Here is a 15,424-nt window from a genome sequence, read left to right as displayed (position 1 = left end):
AGAGAAGATTGTAAAAGAGGGGGAGGTTTGGCATTGTTAATTAAGGCCAGGAGGGGACATGGTAGAAAGAAGTTTGAGGACATGTTTACTAAGGTAGTGCGGGCTTATGTTGGGAGTTTTCTTTAGGCCTCCGAATAGTTCCAGAGATGTAGAGGATAGGATAGCAAAGATGATTCTCGATAGGAGCAAGAGCAACAGGGTAGTTGTTATGGGGGATTTTAATTTTCTAAATATTGACTGGGAATACTGTAGTTCAAGTAGTTTAGATGGGTCAGTTTTTGTCCAATGTGTGCAGGAGGGTTGCCTGACACAGTGTGTAGACAGGCTAATAAGGGGCAAGGCCACATTGGATTTGGTACTGGGTAATGAACGCAGTCAGGTGTTAGATTTGGAGGTAGGTGAGCACTTTGGTGATAGTGACCACAATTTGGTTATGTTTACTTTAGCGATGGAAAACGGATAGGTATATACCACAGGGCAATGGTTATAGCTGAGGGAAAGGCAATTTTGATGCAATTAGGCAAGATTTAGGATGCAAAGGGTGGGGAAGGAAACTGCAGGACACTATCGAAATGTGAAGGCTTGACCTCGCTAAGTATGTACCTGTCAGGCAGAGAGGAAGTTGTTGATTCAGGGAGCCATGGTCTACTAAAAAGGTTGAATGTCTTGTCAAGAGGAAGGAGGAGGCTTATGTTAGGATGAGATGTGAAGGCTCAGTTAGGGCGCTTGAGAGTTACAAGTTAGCCAGGAAAGACCTAAAGAGAGAGCTAAGAAGAGCCAGGAGGGGACATGAGAAGTCGTTGGCAGATAGGATCAAGGCAAAACCCTAAAAGCTTTCTATAGGTAAATCAGGAATAAAAGAACAACTAGAGTAAGATTAAGACTAATCAAGGATAGTAGTGGGAAGTTGTGTGTGGAGTCTGAGGAGATGGGGAAGAAAAATCAATATCTTTCATCAGTATTCACACTGGAAAAAGAATGTTGTAGAGGAGACAACTGAGATACAGGCTACTAGAATAGATGGGATTGAGGTTCACAAGGAGGAGGTGTTAGCAATTCTGGAAAGTGTGAAAATAGATAGGTCCCCTTGGTTGGGTGGGATTTATCCTCAGATTCACTGAGAAGCCAGGGAGGAGATTGCAGAGCCTTTGGCTTTGATCTTTATGTTGTCAATGTCTACAGGAATGGTGCCAGAAGACTGAAGGAAAGCAAATTAGATTAGATTAGTTACAGTGTGGAAACAGGCCCTTCGGCCCAACAAGTCCACACCGACCTGCCAAAGCGCAACCCACCCAGACCCATTCTCCTACATTTACCCCTTCACCTAACACTACGGGCAATTTAGCTTGGCCAATTCACCTAACCTGCACATTTTTGGACTGTGGGAGGAAATCGGAGCACCCGGAGGAAACCCATGCAGACACTGGGAGAATGTGCAAACTCCACACAGTCAGTCGCCTGAGGCGGGAATTGTACCCAGGTCTCTGGCGCTGTGAGGCAGCAGTGCTAACCACTGTGCCACAGTGGTTGTCCTTTTGTTCAAAAAGGGGAGTAGAAACAACCCTGGCAATTATAGATCAGCGAGACTTACTTCGGTTGTGGGCAAAGTTTTGGAAAAAGTTATAAGAGACAGGATTTATAATAATTTAAAAAGGAATAAGTTGATTAGGGATAGTCAACACGGTTTTGTGAGGGATATGTTGTGCCTCACAAACTTTATTGAGTTCTTTGAGAAGCTGACCAAACAGATGGATGAGGGTAAAGCAGTTGATGTGGGGTACATGGATTTCAGGAAGGGGTTTGATAAGGATCCTCATGGTAGGCTATTGCACAAAATACAGAGGCATGGGACTGAAGGTAATTTAGCGGTTTGGATCAGAAATTGGCTAGCTGAAAGAAGACATGATTTGGAGATGCCGGTGTTGGACTGGGGTGTACAAAGTTAAAAATCACACAACACCAGGTTATAGTCCAACTGGTTTAATTGGAAGCACACTAGCTTTTGGAGCGACTATCACCTGATGAAGGTATTGTGTGATTTTTAACTTTGAAAGAAGACAGAGGGTCATGGTTGATGGGAAGTGTTCATCCTGGAGTTCAGTTACTAGCGGTGTACCGCAAGGATCTGCTTTGGGACCACTGATGTTTGTCATTTTTATAAACGACCTAGATGAGGGCTTAGAAGAATGGGGTTGTAAATTTATGGATGACACTAAGGTTGGTAGAGTTGTGGATAGTGCCAAGGGATGTTTTGGTTACAGAGGGACATAGATAAGCCACAGAGCTGGGCTGAGAGGCGGCAAATGGATTTTAATGTGGAAAAGTGAGAGATGATTCACTCTGGTAGGAGCAACAGGAATAAAGAGTCCTGGGCTAATGGTAAGATTCTCAGTAGTGGTAGATGAACAGAGAGATCTCGGTGTCCAAGTACATAGATCTCTGAAAGTTGCCACCCAGTTTGATAGGGTTGTTAAGAAGGCATACAGTGTGTTAGCTTTTATTAGTAGAGGGATTGAGTCTCGGAGCCATGTGGCCATGCTGCAGCTGTACAAAACTCTGGTGCGGCCGCACTTGGAGTATTGCGCACAGTTCTGGTCACCGCATTATAGAAAAGATGTGGAAGCTTTGGAAAGGGTTCAGAGTAGATTTATTAAGATGTTGTCTGATATGGAAGGAAGGACTTATAAGGAAAGGCTCAGGGACTTGAGGCTGTTTTCATTAGAGAGAAGGTTGAGAGGTGACTTAATTGAGACATATAAGATAATCAGAGGGTTAGATAGATTGGACAGTGAGAGCCTTGTTCCTCGGACGGAGATGGCTAACAAGAGGGGACATAGCTTTAAATTGAGGGGTGATGATATAGGACAGATGTCAGAGGTAGTTTCTTTACTCAGAGTAGAAGGGGCATGGAATAGCCTGCCTGCAGCAGTTGTACACTTGCCAACCTTAAGGGTTTTTAAATGGTCATTGGATAGACATATGGATGAAAATGGAACAGTATAGGTTAGATGGGCTTCAGATCAGTTTCTCAGGTCGGCACAACCTTGAAGGCCTAAGGGCCTGTACAGCGCTATAATGGTCTATGTTCTATTTTGTCATTCTCCATGATAATTTCTTCGGTGTCTGTTTCTAAGGGACCAATGTTTACTTTAGCTACTCTTCTTTTTTATACAGCTGTAAAACTCTTAAATTTTTTTTTATTGCTTGCTAGTTTATTTTTTCCCTTTTTATCAAGTCTTTGTTGGTGTCCTTTGCTATTTCTAAAACACTCCAAACTCTCAGATTTCCTACTATTGTTTGCAATATAAGCCAATTCACTAAATGTTACACAAACATTTCAAAGACTAATTTTAGAGACAACCTTTGTCAAGTGGCAATCATACATGATGATTGAAGTCTCTCACAATTACTACATTGCTTTTTTAAAAAAAAAACAAGCTTCAGTAATTTCTTATTTAATGCTCAGTTCAATAGTAAAAATATTGTAAGAGCTTTTTCCTGATTCATGCTGTCAATAATCTTATTCCACACTGATTCTACTTCATGATCTTGTGTCATCCTTGACTATCAAGGTTAACCCCTCTCCTTTTGCCGCTCTGCATGTTTTTTGAAATATTGTGCATCCTGGAATATTTAATTTTCCCAATCATGATCATCATATAACCACATCTTTGAAATGGTCCTTTGATGTGAATCGTTTCTTTCCATTTGTGCCATCAGTTTATCGGGGTCTGATTAACCACACCTGGCAATCTTGGTGAAGACTATACCCATGAGACTTGGGTTGGGTGGGAGCAGCTTTCAGAGGAGGATTGAGTAGTTAAAGTGTCACTGGAGATATGAAGTGGAACTCTGCCCAAGGGAGGCAGAGTTTTGAAGGACTTGTGGTTGCATGTGTTGTTATGTGCACTAAGGGAACAGCCAGTACATCCATGAGAATTATTCTTATTGCATAACTTATTTGAAGTTTAATTTGTAGTTTTTACTGAAAATAATTTGCCTATTATTCAAGTTTAAGATGTTAGTTTTGGCTTGCTTGTTAAAGTACGAGTTATAAAATGTGAAATCCTGGTCATTAGGCTCCTCCGATAAGGTTGTTTGATAAATGTTTTTTTTTAAGATATTGGTCACCATGGGGATCATAACAGAATTGATACTAGATGTGTTTTTATTACCATATGAAACATGAAGTGAACAAAGCATACACCAAATTACTCCATCAAAGCCCCTAATAATTGTTAACATTAAGTATACCTGTGAGAGAACCATCTCAACTTGTCTGGTCCCCACATCACTTTAGAGTGGACATTATGCCTGGTACCTTGCCATTTTAGATAAATAGTTGAAAGCTTATGCCAGGAAATGATAACCAAAATCAATACACAAGGCAAAAACATCAAAAACTAAAAATCTAATCATACATGACAGATTTTCACATGAAATTTGTGAAAGTTATTACGTAATGACATAAGGCTATTTTGATATGTTTTAACGTGGCTTGGAAGAGAACTTGCAAATGCTGGTGCTCCCATGTGTCTTTTGCCCTTGTCCTTGTAGGTGATATGGTAATGGATTTGGAAGATTCTATCTAAGAAGTGTTAGTGAATTTCTGTAGCGCACTTTGTAGACAGTACACACTGCTGCTACTGAACATTAGAGGAAATGAAAGTTTGGGAGTGCGACGACAAACAAGAGGAATGCTTTGTCCAGATAGTTTCAAGCTTCTTGAATGCTGTTAGGAAATATTCCATCACACCCGACTTTTGCCTTATAGATAGTGGACGGGGTTTAGGGAGTCAGGACACGAATTACTTGCTGCAGTATTCATTGCCTCTGACCTGCCCTTGTAGCCACAGTATATTTTGTATGTGTGTACATATTTTATACATATATATGGCTAGTCCAGTTGAGTTTCTGATCAGTGGTAACCCCTAGGATATTGATAGTGCGATTTAGTGATGATAATGTCATTGAATGTCAAGAGTTAGATTCTCTCTTTTTGAAGGTGGTCACTGCCTCACATCTGTGGGGCATGAATGTTCCTGTCACTTGTCAGCCCAAACCGAGGTATCGTCCAGGTTTTGCTGAATTCAGATATGAAGTGCTTCAGTATCAAAGGAGTCATGAATGGTGCTGAACATTACTCCAACAACAGCAAAAATCCTCACCTCAGACCTTATGATGGAGGGAAGGTTATTGATGAAACAGCTGAAAATGATTGAGCCTGGGACATTACCTTGAGGCACTCCAGACTCTAGAAATGCAAAGTTAATGTTCAGAAGTGTGTCAAAATTCATCTGAACAGGTTGACGTAAAAAATACATATACCCTGAGGGACACCTGCAGTTACGTCATGGAAGTCAGTTTTCTCAGCTTCCAGACCACCACCACCACCACCTTCCTGTGTGGCAAAACCAACTCCAACCCGTGGAGTGTTGCACTGCACCACCACCACCATCTCTCCCACTCCCTTTTAGCTTTTAAAGTATACTTTTAGCTTTTCTAATTTGGATTATTTTAGTGTCATTTAGCCTATTTTAAATGATCACCAGAAATTAAATGATGTCAATTGGCAAAGTTCTCTTACTCACCTGTCTGATTGTATCTCCCTCTTGGTTGCTGACAGTGATCGTCTTGTCTTCGCTACCCAGTGCAAGCAGGTTCTGGGAACTCCAGCAACCACAAGTAATCCGTTTTGTATGCTTCCCTGAGATGTTGGTGAGGAAGGAGAAGTAAAAGATTAATTCTTGCTGGAATGAATACAAGACACCACTCAGTGAAAGAGTGGTTTTACACACTATCATATCACCTTTGGTACATCTAAATTGCCCAGACTAATGATTGTAAAGGTTGACAGAGCAGGACTGGGCCACAAGGTACCAATTGTCAGCATCATCCTAATTAAAGAAATCCAGGAAAATAAAATGGAACATGAAAAAATGCTCCCTTTATGAGGGAACAATACTGAAACCTGCATTTCCCAAACCATTGGGACTTAAAAATCAAACAGATGAAGTCAATATTCAGAGTACATATTCCTTCTTTTCCTGACCTTATCAGTCACAGCTTTGCATCTCTCAAGGTAGAAGCATTTGAGGAACTCACAAATGGCATAGTAAGTTACAACCATGTTATAAAAAGAACAAATCACTGGATTGACAGCACTTAAACATGACATGGATTTTACAGCATACTCACTGAATTGCTACTCCACAAATTAGGTATTGTAACTTTAGGATTAATTGTTTGCCTTGTTGTAATTTCTTCTACTTATTTGTTCAAGTGCATGTTGTCTTCGTTGACCAAGCTATCATTTATTTCCCAAACATAACTGCTTGGGAGAAATTGTAGCGATCAGCCTTCTTGTAGCACTGCAGTACTTCGGGTGCAGGGATACAGAATATGGTGTTAGAAAGGGAGTTCCATGTTTTGATCCTGCAGCAGTTAAGGAACAGTGATATAGTTCCAAGACAGCCAGATGTGTAACTTGCAAGAGATGTGCAGGTGCTGACATCCCCATGCATATGCTGCTCTGGTCTTTCTAGGTTACAGAGTTTGCAGGTTTGGAAGGTGCTTTGAAAGTGGCTTTGCTGAGTTACTGCAACATACCTTATAGATGGTACACAGTACTGCCACAGTGCAGCAGTGTTGAAGGGAGTGAATCCTGAAGAAAGAGTTATCCCAGATGATGTCAAACATTTTGAATGTTGGTGAGCTGTACCTATTCAGGCAACTAGGGAGTATTTTATGACATACCTGCCTTGTTGATGGGGGATAGGCATTGGGAAGACAGGGTGTGACTTACTCTATAGGATTCCTCGCCTCTGACTTGCTCTCGTAGCCACAGAATTTGTACGGCTAGACTAGTTCAGTTTCTGATAAATGGTAACTCCCAGAATGTTGACAGCGGGGGTTCAGTGATGATAATTTGATTGAATGCCAAAGGATAATTGCTAGATTGCCTCTTGTTGGAGGTGGCCAATATCTGGCACTTGGTCATTGTGAATGTTATCTGCCACCAATCAATCCAAGCTTGTATATTATTCAGATATTGCTGCACTTGCGCATGGACTGTTACAGTATCTGAAGACTTGACGATAGTGCTGAACATTATGCAATTATCAGCGAATATCCCCAACTGACGTCATGGTAGAAGGAAGATCAGGGCACTACCCTGAGGTTCACCTGCCATGATGTTCTTAAATGGACCTCAAACAACCAAAACCATCTCTTCAAGCTCAAAAAGGTTTTTACCTTGCTCCACATTTGCCCCCAGGCAATTGACCATATTACTAGGTTGTGAGTATTGTGCTTTGTTGTATGAATGCTGCAGCACCAAAATATCTAGGCTAGGGGCATCTCTCGTGCTGCAGCACAAGTCTCTAGTCTTTATGCAAGAATGTTGTCAGGCCCCATAGCTTTTACTGTATCCTGTGTCTTGATATCAGATGGAATAAACGGAATTGTTTAAAGACTGGCAACCGTGATGCTTGGGATGTCAGGAGTCTGAGATGGATCATCCACTCTCCCCTTTAAGTTAAAAATTGTTAAGCACTATTCATGACTCCTCAGGCACTGAAGCAGTCCATTTTCAAACACAACAAGATCTGGACAATATCCAAGTCTGGGCTGACAAGTGACAAGTAATACTCTCAGCACACAAACGCTAAGCAATGTCCATCTCCAATAAGAGATCATCTGAACATGGTCCCTTCACATTTAATGGTGTTACCATCACCAACTTTCCCCACTATCAACAGTCTGAGGTTTACCATTGATCAGAAACTCAACTGGACTCACCAAATAAATAGTGTCTACAAGTATCTCAGGTCAGAGTCAAGGAATACTGTGGCAAGTAAATCACCTCTTAACTTCCCACAGTCTGCCCATTACCTACAAGGTCAGGCAGCACCTGCTCCTTGGTTGCTGCCTTACTCGTTATGCTTTTCCAGCACCACACTCTTTGACTCTGATCTCCAGCCCTCACTTTCTCCAACTTTCTACAAGGCACAAGTCAGGTGATGGAATACTTCTCACTTGCCTGGAATGCAGGTCCAACAACACTCAAGTGGCTTGACACCAACCAGGACAAAGCAGCCCGTTTGATTGGCACCACATCCACAAACATCTACTCCCTCCACCAGCCATGCTCAATAGTAGTAATTTGTACTATCTACAACATCTACTGCAGAAAATTGTCAAAGATGCTTAGACAGCACCTTCCAAACCCATGACCACATCTATCTAGAAAGAGAAAGGCAGGAGATGCATGAGAAAACCGCCACCTTCAAGTTCCCCTCCAAGCTACTCAACAACCTGATTTGGAAACATATGGTCATTCCTTCATTATTGTAGGGTCAAAACCCTGGAATTTCCTCCCTAAGGGCATTGTGGATTTACCTACAGCACATCTATTGCAGAGATCAAGAGGCAGCTCACCACCAGCTTCTCAAAGTCAGCAAGTGATGGGCAATGCATGCGACCCCCATGTGCCACAAGTGAATTAAAACAAAAAGCTTCAACCTAGCATATGCAAAATGTGCTGGGATTCCCCCATCATTAAGGATGGAAATATTTACCAATCAAAAGAAGAGAACAAATCCTAGAAATGTGTAATTATGGTCTTATCACATATACTACCCCAATTGGAAATATAATGCCGTTCTTATGTTTTTGGGATGAGGTTCCAGGATTAAACATAAGTTTAATTCTCCATTGTAATTTCAGGCTTGTTATTGTTGGGAACTAGAAATTTTCCTTACACTGATACTTCAAAATGATGCACCAATGTGCTGCCTGAAACATGCCAAAAATGAAAATCAGTAAGAGATAATTTCCTGTTCCATCCTAAACACATCTAGCTTCTGTTTCATGGAAACGATTGATAGAGAATTTGGAAGAAAAATAGAGTGTAAAACACTTCTGATTTGATCTTTGATGATTACTGCTCTGACATGGAGCTTCATATTTCAAAAGCACAAATTAGAAACTTGGCCCATAATGACTGTAAAATCTCACAAGCAAGTTGGCTCATTGGAGGATATCCAGCAGTTCTGCCTGATGAAAACCAGGAAGTTCAACTTAAAATTTTAAACAATCCTCAGCTAAGGTTAAGTTTGCAATTCAGAAGCTGGTTAGTTCTCAGTACACCAAAGACTTAACCCAATTACATGACAAAGGGAATTTTATGTTAAAGGGTTCACACATTCAAATGAACCTTGATTATCTGAAGGGTATGGGCGGAGAGTATTTTGTTCAGTTAATCAAATGCTGGATAATCGAGTGCCAGGTAACAGTTAGCCAAGCATTGGGACCTTGCAATCTTGTTTGGATAATCTGAAATTCGGTTAATCAAATGCTGGATAATAGAGGTTCCTCTGTATAAACGACATTTCAGAATTTTGATAGGAAATGTGTTAGTAACACGAAACATTGCTTCAGACTAATTGTTTTTAGAGGTTTAAAAATACAATGGGTCTAAAGAAAAGCACACCAAGGTAAGTGATGCTTACTCACCGAGAACTGGAACTTTGCGAGAGGTCTGTAAACTATAAATAAGCAGATTTCCTTTGGTTGTTCCAACAGCAAGCAATGATCCTGCTTTTGACCACATCAGAAATGACATCTGATCCCTGATAAAAACACATTGCAAGCATGAATTATTAAGTTGGGATGTTATTAAAGCATTTGTAAATTCAAATATTGAGAACATCCTTAGTATTCTGAAGAGGAATCATTAACTGGACGTTAAATCTATTTCCCTCTCCTTAGAGACAGCCAGATCTGCTGAGTTTCAGACTTTCAGCATCCGCAGTATCTTGTTTGGACTTAAATATCCTCCACTTGTAAAGTGCTCACTTTTACGCTTAGACAAACAGAATGATATACTCTTACTGTTGTTGAAGTAGCTACAATAAGTAGTTTCCCAGATACAAAAAAGAGCTCCAGAGACAAAATGCAACTATGTTTGCGCTTCAATAGGTGAAATTGATAACATCTTTGCTTAAAGAATGTTGGTTCAAACATGCCTATAGCACTTTTTGTCTTTCATGGGATCTGAATGGTAGTAAGTCCTTGCAGAAAATCAATCCACTTAATGCTGTTATTTTTATGTTGTTGATAAAGTAGTGTCAGCATAATCGTTTATTGTTACTCGTTTCACTTGAACATTGCTTGGCAATCTTCCAGTTCTGTTCTGCTCACATGACCTTTCCATCAGCACTTCTGCTCTCTCCTTCAGCCCCTCTTTTCACCCACCCCACTGCCCTCTGTTTCTGGCATCCTTGCTTTCTGTCATGGCTCCTGGTCTTCTCCTATCTGCTACCCAGGTCTTGCAACTTGTAACCCCCTAATACACCCTGCCCATGATCCTCGTATCTCATTACTCCCTGGGCCTTGCCTACGCCAAAAACCAGCATTGCTTTCCACTCTTGATCTGATCCCTGGCCTCATCACCCAGCACATCTTTAGATTAGGTCCAGGGCCACTTCCTGCACTGACTAACTACTGCCACTAGATGGAGCCTGGTCAATGTAAATAGATTAAATGGAGAGTATTTTTAAAATTGCATTTTAGCAGTTAGTTAGTTCTCAGTACACCAAAGACTTAACCCAATTACATGACAAAGGGAATTTTATGTTCAGTTAATCAAATGCTGGATAATCGAATGCCAGATAACATAGTTAGCCAAGCATCGGAACCTTGCAATCTTGTTTGGATAATCTGAAATTCGGTTAATCAAATGCTGGATAATAGAGGTTCCTCTGTATAAATGACATTTCAGAATTTTGATAGGAAAAGTGTTAGTAACACGAAACATTGCTTCAGACTAATTGTTTTTAGAGGTTTCAAAATACAATGGATCTAAAGAAAAGCACACCAAGGTAAGTGATGCTTACTCACGAGAACTGGAACTTTGCATACCTGTACTTTTTTTTTAAGATTATTTATGAATTTTATCTTTAAAGATATTTCAGCTAGGAATACATGGTTCTGCATTTGTTAGGTACTCGACTTGAGCTTTACCCTGTTTCTTTCCAAATGATAAATATGCCAAGGAAACTGATTAGATCTTTAACATTTATATCTATGGAAATCTCTGATGCATTTAAAGTTATTTCACTTAAAAGTTGAGATTTTCAGGAACTACAACTTCAGTGAGGACTTACTGCAGCTGGTTAGGCCAGCATTTATTGCTTATTTCTTATTGTCCCAGTGAAGGTGATGGTGAGCCACCTTCTTGAACCATTGCAGTCTTAGGGGGTGTAGGGGCACCCACAGTGCTGTAAGAAAAAGAATAGAACAGCAATACAGTTCCAAGTCAGGCCAATGAGTAGCTTGGAGAAGAACCTACAAGTGGTGGTGAACCCATGTACCTGCTACCCTTCTGGATGGTACTGATTGCGGGTTGGCACCTTGGCAAGTTACTGAAGTGCATCTGGAGATGATACACAGAGCTACTACTGTGAATCAATGGTAGAGGCAGCAAATGATTAAGGTAGTTGCTGAGGTGCCGATCATATGGACTGCTTTGTTATGGATGGTTTCAAACTTCTTGCATTAATTGGAGCTACACTCGTCTCGGCAACTGGGGTGACTCCTGACTTGTACTTTGCAGATAGTGGACTGTTATTGGGGAGTCAGGACATGAGTTACTCACTGCATAACATCCAGTCTCCTGAGCCACTCTTGTTGCTAAACTCCTTACTTAGACAATCCAGTTCAAGTTATGGTCAATGTTAAACTCTCAGATGCTGATAGTGGGGGATTCAGTCATGATAATGGTGCTGAAGATCGGGGGAGATGGTTAGATTCTCTCTCTTGTTAGAGATCCCATTGCATGGTACCTGTTTGACACAATGGGGGAGGTAGTGATGTATTGGTAAGTCACTGGACTAATAACCCAGAACCTCACCTTAATATTCTGGTGACATGGGTTAGAATTCCACCAAAGCAGATGGTGAAATCTGAATTCATTAAAATATCTGGATTAAACAGTTAGCTCATTAGTAACCACTTAATGACTGTTGGTTGCCATAAAAACACTTCTGATTCACTAATGTGCTTTAGGAAAGGGTATCTGCCATTCTTGCCTGGTCTGATATACATGTGACTCTAGATCCACAGCAACATGGTTGACTGTTAACAATCCTCTGGGCAATAAATCCTGACAGCTAGATTGTATTGTAATGGCACCCTCCATTATTTTTCTGAGAGCAGACTAATGATGGGGTAGATGCAGGATTGGGTTTGTCCTGCTTTTTGTGGGCAGTACATACAGATAGTTTTCCTGTTTGACAGGTAAATGTAAATGTTATAGCTGTAGCTGACAAGGGGCATGGCCAGTTCAGTGGTGCAAGTAGTCAGTGGAAAGTAATGCTGGCCCCAAGTTGCTGTCTAGGTCCACCAGTCTTGCCCTCAGTCATTTCTTGGTATCACCGGGAGTGAAATGACTGACTTCAGACTGACATCTGTGATGTGAATTTTTTTCATGGGAAGGCCTGGGATCACCCACTTGACAATTCTGAATGAATATATTTGCAAATGCTTCAGGCGAAACAGAGGACTGCAGATGTTGGAGATCAGAGTCAAGATTAAAGTGATGCTGGAAAAGCACAGCAGGTCAGGCAGCAGCAGAGGAGTAGGAAAATTGAGGGAAATGAGGCAACTGGTGAAATCCATATTGGCGCCCTGGGGGTGAAGGGTCCCGAGGCGGAAGATGAGGCGTTCTTCCTCCAGGCGTCGGGTGGTGAGGGAGTGGCGGTGGAGGAGGCCCAGGACCTGCATGTCCTCGGCAGAGTGGGAGGGGGAGTTGAAATGTTCGGCTATGGGGCAGAGGTTGATTGGTGTGGGTGTCGCGGAGATGTTCCTTAAAGCGCTTTGCAAGAAGGTGTCCAGTCTCCCCCATGTAAAGGAGACCGCACTAGGAGTAATGGATGCAATAAATGACATGTGTAGAAGTGCAGGTGAAACTTTGGTGGATGTGGAAGGCTCCTTTGGGGCTTTGGATGGAGGTGAGGGAGGTGGTGTGGGCACAGGGTTTGCAATTCCTGTGGTGGCAGGGCAAGGTGTTATGAGGGGAGGATGAGCGGGGGGCATGGACCTGACCAGGTAGTCACTGACGGAACGGTCTTGGCGGAAAGTGGATAGGGGTGGGGAGGGAAATATATCCCAGGTGGTGGGATCCATTTGTAGGTGGCAGAGATGTCGGCTAACTAAGCTATAGCTCGTCACAAAAAGCAGGTATAATCCTGGTAAGGTCTACTAAGCCCACATATTGTCATCAAAAGACTACCCAAAGGCTAGCCAAGGAAAGCATTGTGCTGGAGCTTTTCCTTCACACACGACATAACTAAGTAAAAATGGGAATTGTTCAATAAAGATTGAGTGTTGACTTTGATTTATATATTTGTGTTTGTTCTGTTGAGTACTGAACTTTGTCATACTCACTATCATTCTAGACCCTGAACTTAAAGAGGTATTTTCTCTTTAAAATTATTTGTTTAATTGTCTACCACCATTCACGACTGAGCAAACAAGACTGCAAATGCTTTTTATCAGATCGGTTTTTGTGGGATTACTTGGCTCTGTCTGCAGCGAGCTGCTTCTGCTGTTTAACATGCACATAGTCCTTTGTTGTAGCTTCACCTGATTGACATTTGTTTTTACAGCTCCGCATGTTCTGAAGAAAAGCCATATTGACTCAAAATATTAACTCTTGCCTCTCTCTCTCCTTAGATACTGCCATTCCTATGGAGGTTCTTTTGCATTCTGTCTTCATTTATATTATATCCTGCCCCTCGGATGATGCCTGACCTGCTGTGGTTCTGTTCGCCGAGCTGGAAGTTTTTGTTGCAAACGTTTCGTCCCCTGTCTAGGTGACATCCTCAGTGCTTGGGAGCCTCCTGTGAAGCGCTTCTGTGGTGTTTCCTCCGGCATTTATAGTGGCCTGTCCCTGCCGCTTCCGGTTGTCAGTTTCAGCTGTCCGCTGTAGTGGCCGGTATATTGGGTCCAGGTCGATGTGTTTGTTGATGGAGTTTGTGGATGAGTGCCATGCTTCTAGGAATTCCCTGGCTGTTCTTTGTTTCGCTTGCCCTATAATGGTAGTGTTGTCCCAGTCAAATTCATGTTGCTTGTCGTCTGCGTGTGTGGCTACTAAGGATAGCTGGTTGTGTCGTTTCGTGGCTAGTTGATGTTCGTGGATGCGGATCGTTAGCTGTCTTCCTGTTTGTCCTATATAGTGTTTTGTGCAGTCCTTGCATGGGATTTTGTACACTACATTAGTTTTGCTCATGCTGGGTATCGGGTCCTTCGTTTTGGTGAGTTGTTGTCTGAGAGTGGCTGTTGGTTTGTGTGTTGTTATAAGTCCTAGTGGTCGCAGTAGTCTGGCTGTCATTTCAGAGATGTTCTTGATGTATGGTAGTGTGGCTAGACCTTTAGGTTGCGGCATGTCCTCATTCTGTTGTTTTTCCCTTAGGCATCTGTTGATGAAATTGCGCGGATATCCATTTTTTGCGAGTACCTTGTATAGGTGTTCCTCTTCCTCTTTTTGCAGTTCTGGTGTGCTGCAGTGTGTTGTGGCCCTTTTGAATAGTGTCTTGATGCAACTTCGTTTTTGTGTGTTGGGGTGGTTGCTTTCATAGTTCAGGACTTGGTCTGTGTGTGTGGCTTTCCTGTGTACCTTAGTGGTGAATTCTCCGTTTGGTGTTCTCTATACCCTCACGTCTAGGAATGGGAGTTGGTTGTCCTTCTCTTCTTCTCTCGTGAATCGGATTCCTGGGAGTGTGGAGTTGATGATCCGGTGTGTTTTCTCTATTTCTGTGTTTTTAATGATTACAAAAGTGTCATCAACATATCTGACCCAGAGTTTGGGTTGAATTTGTGGTAAGACTGTTTGTTCTAACCTTTGCATTACTGCTTCTGCTATGAGTCCAGAGATCGGTGAGCCCATGGGTGTTCCATTGATTTGTTCGTATATCTGGTTGTTGAATGTGAAGTGTGTTGTGATGCACAAGTCCAGTAGTTTAAGTATGCCGTCTTTGTTGATGGGTTCAATGTCCTGTTGTCTGTTCAGCAGGTTGGCTATTGTTTCTCTGGCTAGGGCTTTGTCAATAGACGTGAACAGTGCCGCTACGTCGAATGAGACCATGGTTTCTTCCTTGTCTATGTGTATATTTCTGATGATGTCCAAGAATTCCTGTGTTGATTGTATAGAGTGTCTGGATCCGCTGATCAAGTGTTTCAGTTTCTGCTGTAGTTTCTGCCAGTTTGTGTGATGGTGTCCCTGGTAGTGATACTATGGGTCTGAGTGGGATGTCTGGTTTGTGCACTTTAGGTAGTCCATAGAATCTGGGGGTGTTGTTGCTTTCAGGTTTCATTCTTTGTAGGTCCGACCTGGTTATCTGTCCGTTTTTTTGTAGGTTCC

The 15,424-nt window shown here is 41.9% G+C and overlaps 1 protein-coding gene across 4 annotated transcripts in view; it reads right to left on the bottom strand.

Annotated features, from left to right (window-relative positions):
• Nucleotides 1–15,424, bottom strand: part of wdr19 (WD repeat domain 19) — a 170,347-nt gene that overhangs the window by 131,092 nt on the left and 23,831 nt on the right. For all 4 annotated transcript variants that reach the window (XR_006312065.2, XM_087987304.1, XM_043692836.2 and 1 more), the window contains 2 exons: nucleotides 9,517–9,632; nucleotides 5,592–5,707 (listed from right to left, as the gene is read on the bottom strand). Coding sequence is in view for 3 of the 4 variants with exons in the window: in XM_087987304.1 (XP_087843430.1) it covers nucleotides 5,592–5,707; nucleotides 9,517–9,632 (232 nt within the window). In the remaining variant the exon portion in view is untranslated. The remainder of the gene's footprint in view (nucleotides 1–5,591; nucleotides 5,708–9,516; nucleotides 9,633–15,424) is intronic.

Source organism: Chiloscyllium plagiosum, unplaced genomic scaffold (assembly GCF_037043375.1).
Source record: "Chiloscyllium plagiosum isolate Xiang-an unplaced genomic scaffold, Cpla_swu_hap1 HiC_scaffold_1, whole genome shotgun sequence".
Taxonomy (NCBI): Eukaryota; Metazoa; Chordata; class Chondrichthyes; order Orectolobiformes; family Hemiscylliidae; genus Chiloscyllium; species Chiloscyllium plagiosum.
This window is presented reverse-complemented; position numbering and strand designations above follow the sequence as displayed.